Source organism: Zootoca vivipara, chromosome 3, assembly GCF_965207765.1.
Source record: "Zootoca vivipara chromosome 3, rZooViv2.hap1.1, whole genome shotgun sequence".
Lineage (NCBI taxonomy): Eukaryota > Metazoa > Chordata > Lepidosauria > Squamata > Lacertidae > Zootoca > Zootoca vivipara.
The window spans coordinates 56,294,314-56,309,407 of record NC_142586.1 but is presented as its reverse complement, the minus strand read 5'-3'; the positions used below and the strand labels follow the sequence as shown (position 1 = coordinate 56,309,407).

The 15,094-nt window shown below is 41.0% G+C and overlaps 1 protein-coding gene across 7 annotated transcripts in view; it reads right to left on the bottom strand.

The window, feature by feature from the left end:
• The window catches only part of AKAP7 (A-kinase anchoring protein 7), an 83,054-nt gene that overhangs the window by 63,237 nt on the left and 4,723 nt on the right, over nt 1-15,094 (bottom strand). For all 7 annotated transcript variants that reach the window (XM_035109002.3, XM_060272681.2, XM_088666155.1 and 4 more), the window contains exons 2-5: nt 14,171-14,308; nt 11,707-11,852; nt 7,238-7,374; nt 658-818 (exon numbers count right to left, since the gene is read on the bottom strand). In XM_035109002.3, the coding sequence (XP_034964893.2) occupies nt 658-818; nt 7,238-7,374; nt 11,707-11,852; nt 14,171-14,308 (582 nt within the window). The remainder of the gene's footprint in view (nt 1-657; nt 819-7,237; nt 7,375-11,706; nt 11,853-14,170; nt 14,309-15,094) is intronic.

Genomic DNA, 15,094 nt, shown 5'->3' with positions numbered 1-15,094 from the left:
ATCATTGTAATGAATAATTGTCCAATTAAACTCATGCTACTAGATGTTAACGTTAAATGGAAATCTGGCATTTATGTGTTCTGTAATAGAAGACTGCTAAGTAAAATCTGTCAAAATGTTTCCAAGTATGAATTATCTGAAGTTTTGAACTTAATCAGATTTCCAGATATAAACTCCTGCCTATCATCTCAACTCCACTGCTGAAACGGGGGGCTGTAGGGACAAGACACCTCATGTTGGCAATGGGAGGATCTAACTGGTGGGGAAAACTACACCTCAAAGTGTGACTCCCAAGCACCCTCAATCCCTAGGGAAAGGATCATTCATAGCCTGCATTCATAAAATCCCTGGCTCCATTTAGGATTGGGAAAGATTCCTGTCATGAAACCCTGGAGAACTGCTGGCAGCCAGTATAGACAATACTGAAATATATAGGCCAATGGTAGCTTCCTACATTCTTAATCCTTTCCTGCCTAAGCACTCCAGTGACCACAGAATGCCCTCCATTGCCCTGAGTGTGAAAAATGTAGCAGGTAAACAACTCTCAACTATCAAGTAGTAGCAAAATCAAAGGAGTGAGTATGAAGACCAATCTACATTAGCAGAGTGTCAAGAGATGCCTTTTGAGCACTATGTAACACTGCTAAAAAGAGTTACCTGCTATCTTGGAAAGAGTGGTTACATGATCACTGTCAGTCAACTTCACAAATCCAACTTGATGTCTAAAGTGATCGGTTCCTTGAAAAGACAGATCCAATGGCTTTCCTTGAAGTAGTTCTTCAATTAAATCTTTACTCGCCATGAAAGCACCAACTGCACTATCAAGAGGGAAAATATATACCAGAACTGATGTTATTCATCTCCTTCAGCAATACCAACTCTTCTGCTTAGTATTCTTAATGGTTGCATTTTACACCCTCAATTTTTAAAGCACGACAGGAGTAAATTAACATATTTTGCATATACGGCTATATAAAATACCAGCTCTCAATCCAATGTGGACTTAGAAAATGTGTCTAAATGGTATCAAAAAGCATCTAAAGGGAAGAGCTTGAATTTAAACATGTATTTATTTCTTACACGAATATTGAGACACATGGTTGCTTAGTGTCACGAGCATATGCAAATGTATGGCTCATCTAAGACTTCATTGAACATTTATTCCCAATAAAGATAGAACTCACAGGTGGAGAATACTTTCATTTTAATGTATCTTTGTTATCTGTAAAGGGAATATTTGTATTTTTTTTATTCCTTTGGAGCTGCACTGTACTTTTGTCCTTCCAGGCCATGACGTTTCGTGGTTTAGATTTTTGATTCTTTGTTTTCTTCTTTTTGCTACGTTTGTATTTCTTAACAAAATCAATAAAATATTTAAAAGGCTATGGTCAGCAGGGCTCTCCTTATTCATTTGACTGGACAGTTATTTCTCTGTTGTTATTATTGGGACAATGACTTAATAGTCACTAGGTGGCAGTAACTCCCTGGTGAGCAGACATCCTCGAAGATCAGAAAAAGCCTACTCAATAAATATTGTGAGTTGGAAGATGTATTATACCACCTTCATTTTGACTTCCATCAGCCCACAACGTACCTGCTCTATTCTACAGTCCTGAAAGGAAATACTTACCTGTTTCGACCCTTTTGCTTGAAATGAAAGATGTGGCAGGCTGAGCCATTCTTTCTTTTATGGCTACTAGCACCAAAGCTGCAATCACAGCTCCAGCAAAATTAAAGCAGGCAGGCATCCTAACAGCTACCTCCTTGAAATTTTCCAGCTTTCAATGGGTATTTTTTCACATTATCTTGTATGCCAAAGAGCTCTTAGCCATGAAACCACAGTGCATTGAAGAGACTTCTGGGGCACATTCTCGGCACATACTTGGACCACAAGGGGCACTGAGCAGGCCCTTCTGGGCCTCAACATCATCCCATATGAAATAAGCGTGCAGCTGCACCTCATAAACATATTTAGTCATTTCCTGTGGGAGCAAGCTACAAAGGAAGATTCCTGTTGCAATGGAAATCGTAAGCGAGCTGCCTTTCAAGGAAGTTTATTTGTCACTGCTATTCTTTCTGAGGAGCCCCAGATATGCTTCTGAGGAACTCCAGGGTTCCTTGATAACCGCTGCTTTAAAGGATGGCTTCAGTTCATTACAGGTCCACATAATCCTTTCTCAGATGTGGCATCATGTGGAGAAACATCAAGGGCAACTGGTCTGCATGCTTATGACAACAAGCAGTGTTTGGCAACAGCTTCTGCTGTTATGGCAGCACATTTTTCCAGCCGCCACACAAACAGGAGCTGGCTACATCTCTGCATGGCGGAATCTGCACTGATGTCTCTCACACAATCATGTAAGGCAGTGTTTCCCAACCTTGTGCCTCCAGATGTTTTGAGACTACAATTCCCATCATCCCTAGCTAGCAAGACCAGTGGTCAGGAATGATGGGAATTGTAGTCCGAAAACAGCTGGAGGCACAAGGTTGGGAAACACTGATGTAAGGAACAGTTGTGAGGAGCAGCTGGCCACTTTGCACAAGTGAACTCAACGATACACGGAGAGAAAACGAGCAAGAGGAAACTCGTACACAGCTCCGTGCAGGACAAAGCATAGGAAATTCCAGAACTCATTCCTGAATTGCACACCAGATTTACAATCCTCCCCTCCCACCAAAAAAGAAAGAAAATGAAAGCCACATAATGCATTTGTGACACTGACTTATACTGGTTTGGATGTGTCAAAAGCACACTCTGATCAAGTTACTTGCAGGTGACTGACTAGAATATGCTGTCAATTAAGACATCCCTTTCTTTTCACCTTACAAGATGGACAGCCCCTTCCCTCCCCCCCCTCCTTTTCACTCCTGCTGTCGCTCAGCTTGCCCTTTGCATCAGAAATAGCCTTTGATAGCTGTTCTGAAAATGAAGGTTTACTAAGCAACTATCCTCAGTAGACTCTCTGTGAGATGGGCTCCGTATCTGGTCAATAGCTAGTTCATAAATTACTGTGTAGCAAAGAAAGCAGAAGCATGAGAGACTCTCACTTCTGCTAAAACATACAACCTCACCCTTGATGAGAGCTCTGCGCCTCAGAGATCAGCTGGATCTCACATTACAGCAGAATCCTCTCAAACTGGTGACACAGACTGTGCTAGATTCAAATTTGTTTTGTAATACAGTACCTATCACTTCTCCATTTGGGGTCATGGCCTAGAGTGTTTCCACGAAGTAATGTGCTGTGCAAAATAACAGAAATCACTGGAAGGGAAGGTATGAGGGCCAATTCACTTCAAAAGCCCACAGGAAGAAGAAAGGCACAAAACTGCTGGAAGATGAGGACGGGTAATGATGTGTTGCCGTTGCATTCACTTTCATTCTGGCATTGTGCCACTTAAAAAACCTGCTTATTTGTCAGCTTCCTATTCTGCGTGAAGCTAGCTGGGAGCGTAATAATTTTAAATGTACCGTAATATGCACTCTCAACATTTTCAGTCTCCTTTCATTCTGGCCTTTCTTTCCTGCGAATTGTTTTGTTAAAGGCAGAGTCAAAACCAGGTCAATGTACTCAAGCAAGTATTACCAGTGAGTTCAATGCTAAGCTTTGCAAATAAAAAAGGCAGTGACCTAAAATTCCTATTATGATTAAAGCAGCAATGCATAAATGCAATTATTAGAGCAGTCACTGCTGAGGATTACTCAACAACCCCTGGTCACAAGGACACCCTGCTTGCTACAATGAGTATCCTCTCAGATAAGAACATCCCTGCAGAAGATGGAACATCAATAGGCTGGGTATGTAAAGTGTTTGTTCTGGGTGAATCAATTATGAAGAATATAACTAGTGAGGTGAGGGACTGGAGGAAGACAAAGTAATTTGTCTGCTGGGTTCAAAGATAGTAGATTGCTCAAGATATTTAAATAACCTATCAGAGAGTGCTGGGAAGATATGAGAGTCATGAGAGTAACAGCTATGTATAGAAATGTAGGGGAGAGATTGTGAACGTTAAGGTAAGCTGCTAAGGCAGGGGTCACCAAACTAAGGCCCGGGGGCCGGATGCGGCCCAATCACCTTCTAAATCCGGCCCGCGGATGGTCCGGGAATCAGCATGTTTTTACATGAGTAGAATGTGTTCTTTTATTTAAAATGCATCTCTGGGTTATTTGTGGGGCATAGGAATTCGTTCATTATTTTTTTCAAAATATTAGTCCGGCCCCCCCACAAGGTCTGAGGGGCAGTGGACCGGCCCCCTGCTGAAAAAGTTTGCTGACCCCTATGCTAAGGAATCCAAGACCTTCCTGCCAGCCTTCTCTGAAATTCTGGCTTTGTGACTATGGGAACTGCAGAGAAGAGGCTTTGACAGATGAAGAATGGAGGGCTCTTTTTGCTTGAGCGTAGAAAGCAACCCCAGAAGAATGTAGCCTACGTAAACCAAAGCACAACCGCAGAGAAAGCCCTTAAAATCAAATAAAAATAAACTGAACAGTGAAGAGAAACACACAATTCAGACCAGAACATGCTTCAGGAATAATAAGAGTAGATGCAAAGGAATTTGTGTGCTGACTGTGGCAACAAAGACACCCAAAGGAGGCATTCCAGTGACAGCCACACAACCCTGGGTTTTATTTACACTGGAAGCAGTCGCAGATGCTAAGCTAACACATGGACTGGAGATGGGGTACATTTCCACAAGCTGCACACAGCAGCAGCAACATATGCAAGTATCAATCACACAGATTGCCCGCTTTGTGTGGGTACCTCCCAGTCTAATAAGGCCACTGCTGGGGTCATAGTAAGTATCCAGGCAATGAGAGAGCAATGTGATTGGTGCTTGCACACTTTAACACTGCAATGCAAAGTATTGACTGTGTGGCCTTTGATTGCTTTCCTGGTGGCTAATGAGAAGCAGAAGTAACAAGAATCAGGACTCATCCTTGTAAATTGAGGGGGAACTGACATGCGTGTGTAATTGGCCCAGCGGATTAACAAAAAAGCAGAATAAAAGCCTAAATAACTGAACAAATCAAGAAACAAATAAGCTGTTTTCTAGCTTCTAAGCTGCTCAAGCCTGCTGTGTTTTAAAGGGTTTCTCCACAAGCCTAAATGTTTACTATTTTTGATTAATGAAAGCTGAAACTTTTTTTCCCTGTCAACTGAAGGTTTCTCAAGTGGTATTTGCATATATCACTTGTGTTGTCAAATATACAGGCCTTCAAGTTGACACAACTTCTGCCAATCAGAAATAATGAGTGCAGAAATGTAAATTGCATTATAGGTTTTGGAACTGGACAAAGATGTTGCACTACAGAGAGAGAGAGGCCTGAGAATGTGGCAAAGCAGTTCTTTAGAAGCAGTGCACATTTCGAGAGACGTTATGAAACAAAACATGACATTTAATGACTAGAGACTACACTTGTCAGAAAGAAGGAAACTCATTGCCTTCTTCAATTTTTAATCTAAAGCTGGGCAGAGAGCTAATTCTTCTGCAGTCCTCAAAGCCCTCACTTGAGCACACACTGACAGAGCTCTACAGCCACTCACTCGAGACTTTGAGGATCACACCCAAATTTGTTGGAAGCAAAACAAATGGAAGACTTTTAGCTTTTAGCATAGTGCTGTTGAAAGGATTGGTTGTGGACTCATTATATCTCTTTGTCCATTTCTCTTTTGTGATTTGTTAAATTACCCAGCTATTAGCTACAGCACTGAGAAGTCTGACCAACTTAAGCCCATGCCATGCTTTGCTGAAAGCAAATTTGTCAAAAAACAAAGAGCCAAGGGCAGAGGTGTACAAAAGGTTCACAAAGCAAATTTGTTAGTTCACTCATGACATGTGCATGTTCCACTGAGTGCAATGGGGATTACTCCCAAGTAAGTGTGCATAAGATTGCAATCCTACTCCATTTACTGAAGACCATATTAGCTGACTCAACTACACTAGTTGCTATACACCTCATTATTACAAGGATCACTATTAAAGAGACTATTATACACTAGAACAGGCATTCCCAAACTGCGGCCCTCCAGATGTTTTGGCCTACAACTCCCATGATCCCTAGCTAAGAGGACCAGTGGTCAGGGATGATGGGAATTGTAGCCCAAAACATCTGGAGGGCCGAAGTTTGGGGATGCCTGGACTAGAATACGACCTCACAGCACATAATGCAACCACCTCCTGACATTAAGCAGGTTTGAGTCTGGTGAGTAATTGGATGGGAGACCTGCTAGATACTAAACTGAGGCCCATGGTAGAAGAATGTCAGGATATTAATATACTAATATAAGGGGTGTGGTGTGTGTGTGTGTGTGGAGAGAGAGAGAGAGAGAGAGAGAGAGAGAGAGAGAGAGAGAGAGAGAGAGAGAGAGAGAGAGAGAGAGAGAGAGAGAGAGAGAGAGAGAGAGAGATTAGCCAGTGACAGGTGCTGGAATTTATCATTTCATGGTGTTTTGACCCCCAATAGCTTTATATTTTTCTCTTCCTTCATATACGTGTATTCCTGACAGCAGAGGATAATCCTGTATGCATCTGATATGTGGGCTCTGGTCTACAAAACCTTTTGCTATGATATATTTATTGGAGAGCTGGTGTAGTGTGTAGCAGCTAAGCTACATCCATGTTTTTAACTATTTATTAAGAGGCGTGGTCAGAGGGGTCCAAGCATCACTGAGACTGCAGCATGTTGAGAAGAAGATGTAAACTGGACAAAAATACCATCCTTCTTCACTTCAGCAGGGCTATGACCTTTAGGTTATGTGATTAAAGTAATCTATAGTTTGGCCTTCAATCAAACATAAAATTCTCTAAATGCTTTAGCCTTTCCTTTTAAAGAAGGTGCTCCAATCTCCAATCATTTTACATTTTCCAGCTATATAATAACTTTTTTCAGATGAGGCTACAAGAACTGCACACAGGGCTCCAAATTACTAACAAAGCTATTGGGCTAGCGGGACTCTTTGGGGGGAGATTAGCAGTCTCCAGTTTGCAAGCCAATTATCCGTGGTTTGCATATAATTTTGTCCCCTTATTACCTATGTGATGTGAGCACTTTTATATGAATAAAGTTTCCTCTATACCACAGAAGGCATAACACTACTAATAGAAATTATTAACACCAACCATTAATGTCATAATTATTGTTAAAATGAAACCAGAATGTTTCTGTTACCTTTTTTTGGGTTACCACTCATTTAAGTAGATTTTAAGACAGCATGTTATTTCAGAGTAAAATGCTTACTTGTCAACTGCTTCTTCACTGGCCAAATGTAGCACAGAGAGGGTGATATGCAAAGAACCACAATGAACCATTGCTTTAGAAAGCCTGTTATCCTTTTGTATTATTTTATCCTGGAGCAGCTGAATAGTGTCTGTGATCTGAGGGAGAACAGAAACACATACAAAAACAATATTACTTTTTTTTTAATTAGTGCAATCAGCAGCAAACACAAAGAAAACGCTTTGCTCTGCGTAAGAGATAGTGCGAGAACATAAACAAAGCTTGAGCACAATGTCTGTTTTACTTGAACTGGACTCCTGCAAGAGACGTTCCCAGTTTGTGGGGCTTCTTGCCTTACGGCAACCCACCATGATAGGAAAGAAATCGGACAGGAAACACAAAACAATATACATTTATTAGGACATGATTTATAAAGCCAAATCCACCCTCTGTTCTCTGTATTCTGAGGAAAGCACAAATACATAGGAAAAACATCAAGGTTATAGAAAACCTTGGTCTGATCTGGATGCAGGACGAAAGAGCAAGTTATAGCCCATACTCCCTTTCAGAGTGAAGAGATGGGCTCCGCTTCGCTCAAAGCAGACACGATACATGTTACAATACAGCCTTTAGGGGTGCCTCTTAACACATTAGCACTTTTCATACAGAATGACTCAACTGATCTAATGCAGATGTTGGTTGGGGCTTGATCATGCACAATGCTGCAAGCCAGCAAAGTTTTTTTTTATTGTTTTCTACAGAGAGTTGTTAGCTTTCACACTTCAGGGCATCAGTTCTGTCAAACCAAATTACCAGCATCTTCAGCATTTCACTTCTTTAATCAGTTGATCGCTTAAAATGTCAAACAGACAGAGTTCCCTGGGAAAGCTGCCTTGAAATATTGATGGCTGACTTCTGGTTGATAGGCTATGCATACAGGGGATTTTTACTGTGTTCATTACCATAGGGTTATGATTGCCCTCAAAGCATTTATCTACACATTGGTGTGTGTGTGTCCCCGTATCAGATGGGTTCTCTGGCTACAGAACTAAGTAGAGATCTTATTTCTCTCAATAACAGCTTTATGACTGATTCCCCCAGGTTTTCTTACTATGCAGAGTGAGAATTAAAGTACATGTGAAAAGCACAGAATAATGCCACAACAGTGCACTGAGCAAGGGGGAACCTGGCGAACGTCTCTGACAAGTCCCAGGCTGCTTCTCTTGCCTTCCTTCCCCTTACTAGGCAAGAGTAAGCCTTACTGAGGCTTACAACCTCAGAAGTGACCGATGCCCCTGGCTGTCACCCATCATTAGAAACAGGGGGCAAAAGCTTCTCTGCTCAATTAATCCTCAAGCATCCCCCTTCGTGCTAGGTTTTTCCTGGAATTTTAGCTCTCATCCATGGAGCACCCAAAAGAGAGTGGAGCAACTTGGAAGGCTCAGGGGACATGAAGCCACAGACCGCATGTATCGGAGAGACCATAAATGGCTTTTCAGAATGACACAGAATCACATATTTTACAAGCGACAAATTTCAAATGCTAAATAGCCATTTGGGAATTCTGTAAATACATGTTGCAGATTAACAGAGCAGCCCAATACATGTCTACTCACTGAGTTTAATAGCATGTAGGTGGGGTTAAAATGAGTCCCAAAGAACTACCAATTGTTCTGTTAGTGTTAGCTTAAGACAACAGATGGATTTCAATTAGGGAACCAGTCTGATGTGATTTATTAGGTTGTTGTTGTTGTTGTTGTTGTTGTTGTTGTTGTTGTTAATTTCTTGTACCCTGCCCATCTGACTGGGTTGCCCCAGGCACTCTGGGTGGCTTCCAACAAAGTATAAAGGAACACACCAAAACATAAAACATCAAAAGCTTTCTGAAACAGGGCTGCCTGCGAAAAGTCCTATGATTGTTTAGCTCTTTGACATCTGGGCAGAACTACCAAGAAGGCTGTCTGCCTGGTTCCCTGTAACTTCACTTCTTGCAGTGAGGGAACTGCCAGAAGGCCTTCAGAGCTGGATCTCAGTGTCCAAGCTGGACTATGTGGGTGGAGATGCTCCTTCAGGTACACAGGACCGAGTCGTTTAAGGCTTTAAAGGTCAGCACCAACATATATTGTTGTTGTTTAGTCGTTTAGTCGTGTCAGACTCTTTGTGACCCCATGGACCATAGCACGCCAGGCACTCCTGTCTTGCACTGCCTCCCGCAGTTTGGTCAAACTCATGTTCGTAGCTTCGAGAACACTGCCCAACCATCTCGTCCTCTGTCGTCCCCTTCTCCTTGTGCCCTCAATCTTTCCCAACATCAGGGTCTTTTCCAAGGATTCTTCTCTTCTCATGAGGTGGCCAAAGTATTGGAGCCTCAGCTTCACGATCTGTCCTTCCAGGGAGCACTCAGGGCTCATATATACCGGTACATTAATTCATATATAATCCATCACTTTACTATAAAAACATAATTCAGGGGGATTCATATCAGATAAAAACAACTAAAAATCACCCACATTAAAAATTTGTACACCAAAACAACTAAAAATCACCCACATTAAATTTTTGTACACCAATCAAGAATCATAGAATCGTAGAGTTGGAAAGGACCCTGCCTATGCAAAACTATATTCTAAAACACCTCAGGAAATAAGAAAGATTTTTTGACATTACAAATTACAATTCCTAATACATTGGCAACTGACAAGGACTATAACCTTGCACATTTTAATGTTTTGTTTTATTTAGTTACATATTCTTGTTTGCAGCAACGTACTTGGCTGACACAATCTTGCTGAAGAAAATGAATCTAGTTGCTTTGTAAGATGAAGTTGGATAATGAGGCTTGCCTTGTAAAGGCTATTAAGTTATTTAGCTTTATTTTTCCATCCAGTAACAGCCATATGAGAAAATGCTTGCCTTCAAATTACACCCAGTCATTTTTGCTATGCACAGAAGCAAAGCAAAAAATAATAATTGCTACAGCATTCATTCAACCACAGTATTACTGGAAATTAAATAAAGTAGATATTTAATGTTATTTAGATGAGAAATTTCCTGAACTAAACTAAGCAAATCAAAGATTTGTTTTCATCCAGCAGACATTACAGTCCAATTAAAAGAAGTAATCAAATGGACCTATAAATAAATTTATATCTGAAACCAGTGCATGGCAGTTATTAAAAACAACAGATAGCTATTCTTAGAATAAACTAATCAAAATGAAACCAAAAGCAGCATCCTCATTGTGGAAGGTGAAGAGAGGAGCATATGAGCCCAAAACTTACATAAGATAAAACGCTGCTGGATCAGGCCAAAGACCCATGTAGTCCAACATCTTGTTCTCCAGCAGACAGCTGTGTGTATGTGGGAGCCAGGAAAAAGGAGCTCAGTGTAGCAGTACACCACTCACTTGCGGTTCCCAGCAACTGGTATTCAAAGGCATACTGCCTCCAACCGTGGGGGCAGAGCACAGTCAAAGGGCTAGGTAGCCATTGCTGCAGTTTATCATGTCTGAACTGAACTTGAGGAAGCACATTCCTGACACTGTCAGCAGGCTGGCAGAAACAGCTTCCAACATGGCACGGGAGAGCTCTTCTTTTGAAAAAAAAAAAGGGAACATCATTCTGTCTCCAAATTCATATTCTCGTGTATACATGAGCTTCTAGCACGCAAAGGAATGTCCATACCAGCAGCTCCTCCATACCCAGAGCTCTTCTTACGGAATGGTTCACATACTGAACCATCTCTATCCAATCCCAATGGTGGGTTGGGCCAAAACCAAATTATGTATAGGGGAAGAGCTGGCAGTGGGGCAGAGCACACACCACACACCAGAGACTGCAGAGAAGGCAACCATACATGGAATGTACATGCATGCATTTATTAGCACCCATGCAACATCCATATAACCTTCCTCCCCATGTTATCCACCCTTGCTTCTGAGCTGATTAGCTGAACAGCAAAGAAGAGGTGGCTTCAGAGACCTGCTGTTTTTCCTGCTGCTCAGCAACTTCTCATTCAACTGGGCAGTAGCAGCTGCTGGGCAGAGTAGGGCAACATTGCTTACTTGGCTTCCCAATGTGGAAACCACTGATGGTAACTAAGAGAGAAAGGGGCAAGGAGCTTAGTGCAGTACAAGCACAGTGGCAGAACCCATCCAATGCGCCTGGTGCTACATCTGCAGGTTCAAACTTCCATTCCCCACGATTTCTCCCTCTAAACAACTGTTTGGTGGTGAAAAGGAGGCAGCTCCATTGGGAATCAAGCACCTTGAGGAGCAACTCCCAAGAGAGCCAGTTTCCTTCGTCCCTCACCTTTCTTGTTGGGAAAACAAAGGAAGATTTCTGGAACCACCAGTTCAAAGCACAAAACCCTTCTGCTTCAAGGCACAGAATCAATACCTGGGTTTAAGTCTATGCTCTGGTTTCATTATTCACAAGTGATTTTGTCCCCTATGAGATAAGAATACAGTAACAATAAAAAAGTAAGGCTACCTTTGGGTTTGTGATTGGAACTGAGATGAAGTAATTTGGTTTATCTTGATTTTTCTTTTTCTTCTTTATTAGATTGTCTTCCTCACTCTCCCTCCCAGTAGTTCTCTTTCTCGTCTTTTTGACATATGGTTTAGCTGCACTTTTATCTGGGTAGGAAAGGAGGGTGGAGAGCTGTTATGATACTGTGCACACGTGAGTAGAACAATACATATATCCTCAAAATTAGTACGCAAAGAGTCAATACCTCAATAACCACCTCTCCCCGTACAAACCGACCCAGACTCTGTGTTCATGATATGAGGCATTCTTTGTGTACCACCCCCACATGAGGTCCGGAGGGTGGCAACACAAGAACGGGCTTTTTTCTGCAGTGGCTCCCTGTTTGTGGAGTCTTTCCCCAGGGAGGTTCGCCTGGTGCCTTCATTATACACCTTTAGGCGCCAGGTAAAACGTTCCTCTTTAACCAGGCCTTTGGTCAATTAATATTCTAGCCTTTAAAATATGTTGGGGGGGCTGTTATTGTTTGGTTGTTTTTAACTGTTTGTTGGTGGCTTTTACCTTGTATATTTTATCATGTGAACCACCCTGAGATCTTATAAAGGGCAGTATATATAAGTCTAGTAAATAAAATAAATAGTAATAAATAAATTCAGGTATCATACTTTTTGAAATATTACATGTACAACAGAGACCACCCACAAAATGTTGTTGTATAAAGGTTCCCTGCCTAGGATTCCAGCTGTTCCGTTCCATCCCACACATCCCACACCAGTTTTCCATTTACTCTTCAACAGTCAATCTAAGCCTACTGCACCTGCTCAGTCCTCACTGGGCTGCAGAGTTCTTTCTTTTTAGAAATATTTCCAATAATATTTCTTTCTTTTTAAATATTTCTTGAACTTCAGCTATCCTCAGGTTTCCTCTCATTCTACTGACATCTCCCTCTTATACATAGTTGTTGCCCTTTGGGTGGCTTAAAAAAAATACTGCACTTATATCCCATTTTTCCTTAAAGAAGCTTGAGGGTTCTTCCACTCCCCCCTTGATCTTACAATACCCCATGAGTTAAGTTAGGCTGATAGATAACCATTGGCCCAAGGTCACAGCTTCACGGCTGAGTTGAGGATTGGAACCTCAGTATAACACCTCAACGACTTAACTGGAATTCCAACATAGGATGACAGAAATAAGGGCCTGACATTTTTTAGGTCATACACCCCCCCTAAAATTAATTAATTTATCGATTACCCCGTTTTACTTTGTATCAGGCTGGGCATCTGCTTTTCTGTCAACAGCTACATATACCCTTGTAGGTAATCCGTCAGAGGCCACATGGCATCATAGACAAATGTGTCCTGGATGACCTAACTTGTACAAAAAGTGCCCTGCTTCCATTTCCACGATGGCTACCTCAGGAAAGAAGTCTCAATCCTATGCACATCTACTTAGCTATAAATGTTGCAAATAAACAGATACGCTCTCAAAGGCTTCTATGCTACCCGTGTTTCTCCGAAAATAAGACACCATCTTATATTTATTTTTCCTCAAAAAAACCCACTATGTCTTATTTTTTCCTCCTCCTGCTGCGGCCGGCATTGCTGCTGCGCCTATCACTATGTCTTACTTTCAGGGTATGGCTTATATTCCTTGAATGCTTAAAAATCCTGCTACGGCTTATTTTATGGCTACGTCTTATTTTTGGAGAAACAGGGGTATTAGCTGTTTTCTCCAGAACTGACATAATTTCATGTTGCTTCTGAACCAGTACATTCCAGTATTTTCTATGCCGCACGCATTGTCTTTTTACAACTCTGATTTATTTATGAAATTTCTAAACTGCCTTTCATCCAAGGATCACAGGGTGATTTACAATATAAAAATACACAACACAGGAATAAACAAAAACATTACTCCCCACGCATATATTTGTGGTGATGGTTATTGTTTCGTAACTGACGTTGAAATAACGGCGCCACCCTGTCCAGGCCAGATTTGCAAAACACAACTGAGGTTATCTTCCTGCTACTGGAAGATTTAATTAGCACTATTCTGGTACCTCCTTGCCACAATCAGCCCTTTAATTAGCTGTTTCAAATCTGCAATTCAAGCAATCTCAGCATTTGCTCATTACCTTTTTATTGTATTTTTCATTATCACAATTGCACATTTTTCTGCATTTTCTTAAAGGACAAGCACTAGGAAGCGGACAATTTGTAGTTCATAGAATATTTTGTGATTCATTTGGGATCTGAGTGCATTTTTGTGGTTAGAGGATGCAAACATTTGGGGCTTTGGGGAGAGGTGGCGCCAACATTCAAGGACTACAATAGTTGTATTTGTGATTGCTAAGGTCAGAGTACAAAATACGAAGAAATTTGGCCCAAGTGGAACATGCTTGTTTACTTCCAAGATAGAAATTTGAGCTAAAGCAACTTCACAGCTCTGGATTAGTATTTATACTTACTGCTAAATTCATCTTCAATATCTGCTTTGGCAAATGGCATTTCCATCATCAAGCAACGTACAGAATCATCAAGACAGCGGGATTCCTCTTTTCGTTTTTTTCTTTGCTTTTTCTTCCGCTCCACAATTTGCCTTCCATCTGGAATACATTTGAAACAATGAGTTGGGTTTTAGATTTCAAGGCTGATGAAATCATCGCCAATAAAACTCAGTTCCAGGCTCACAGCTCACTGCAAGGCAGCTTTTCAAGTAGAATACCAGAGGCTCTCACAAAGCAATTGCTTGTTCCTCCAAACTGCAAGTTTAGGTTTCATTCTTAGCTTTCGATGTTTTATGAACAATCCCAAAATACATCTGTGTGTCTTGAGTCCCTTTTTGAAAGCCACAAGTTATGCTGACCTAGTTGCTTTACAAGGATCTATGCAGTTGAGAATGATTAAACTTCCAATCCTCTACACCAGAGTAAGTTTTCCGTACTACTGCATCTGTGTATGCCAATCTTCTAAACAGCTTGTGGGTTCTTATAAACAGGGTGTGGATTCTTCAGCTATATAAGTAAACAAATTCCTTACTTATTTTTATTCATTTTAAAAAAATATTCATATAGCTCATTAAAAATATCAAAGCTGTTTAAAATAATATACCTATATATTATAAAAATATATAAAAGAATAAAATCAAGACACCATCAACTATCTAGCATGAAAATATGTATTCTTAATTGCCTGCACAAGTGTGGCAGAACAGAAAAGATTTTAGCAGAAGGCACATTTTTACATATTCTACACTCAGGGCTGGTTCTATTTTGTGTTGATGTCAAATAAGCCCTGCCAACTTAGATGACAACTATTATCACATAAAAAGAATTATACACCTTTTGTTAATGAAAAGGTACAACTTACTGTGTCTTTTTAAAATAAAAACA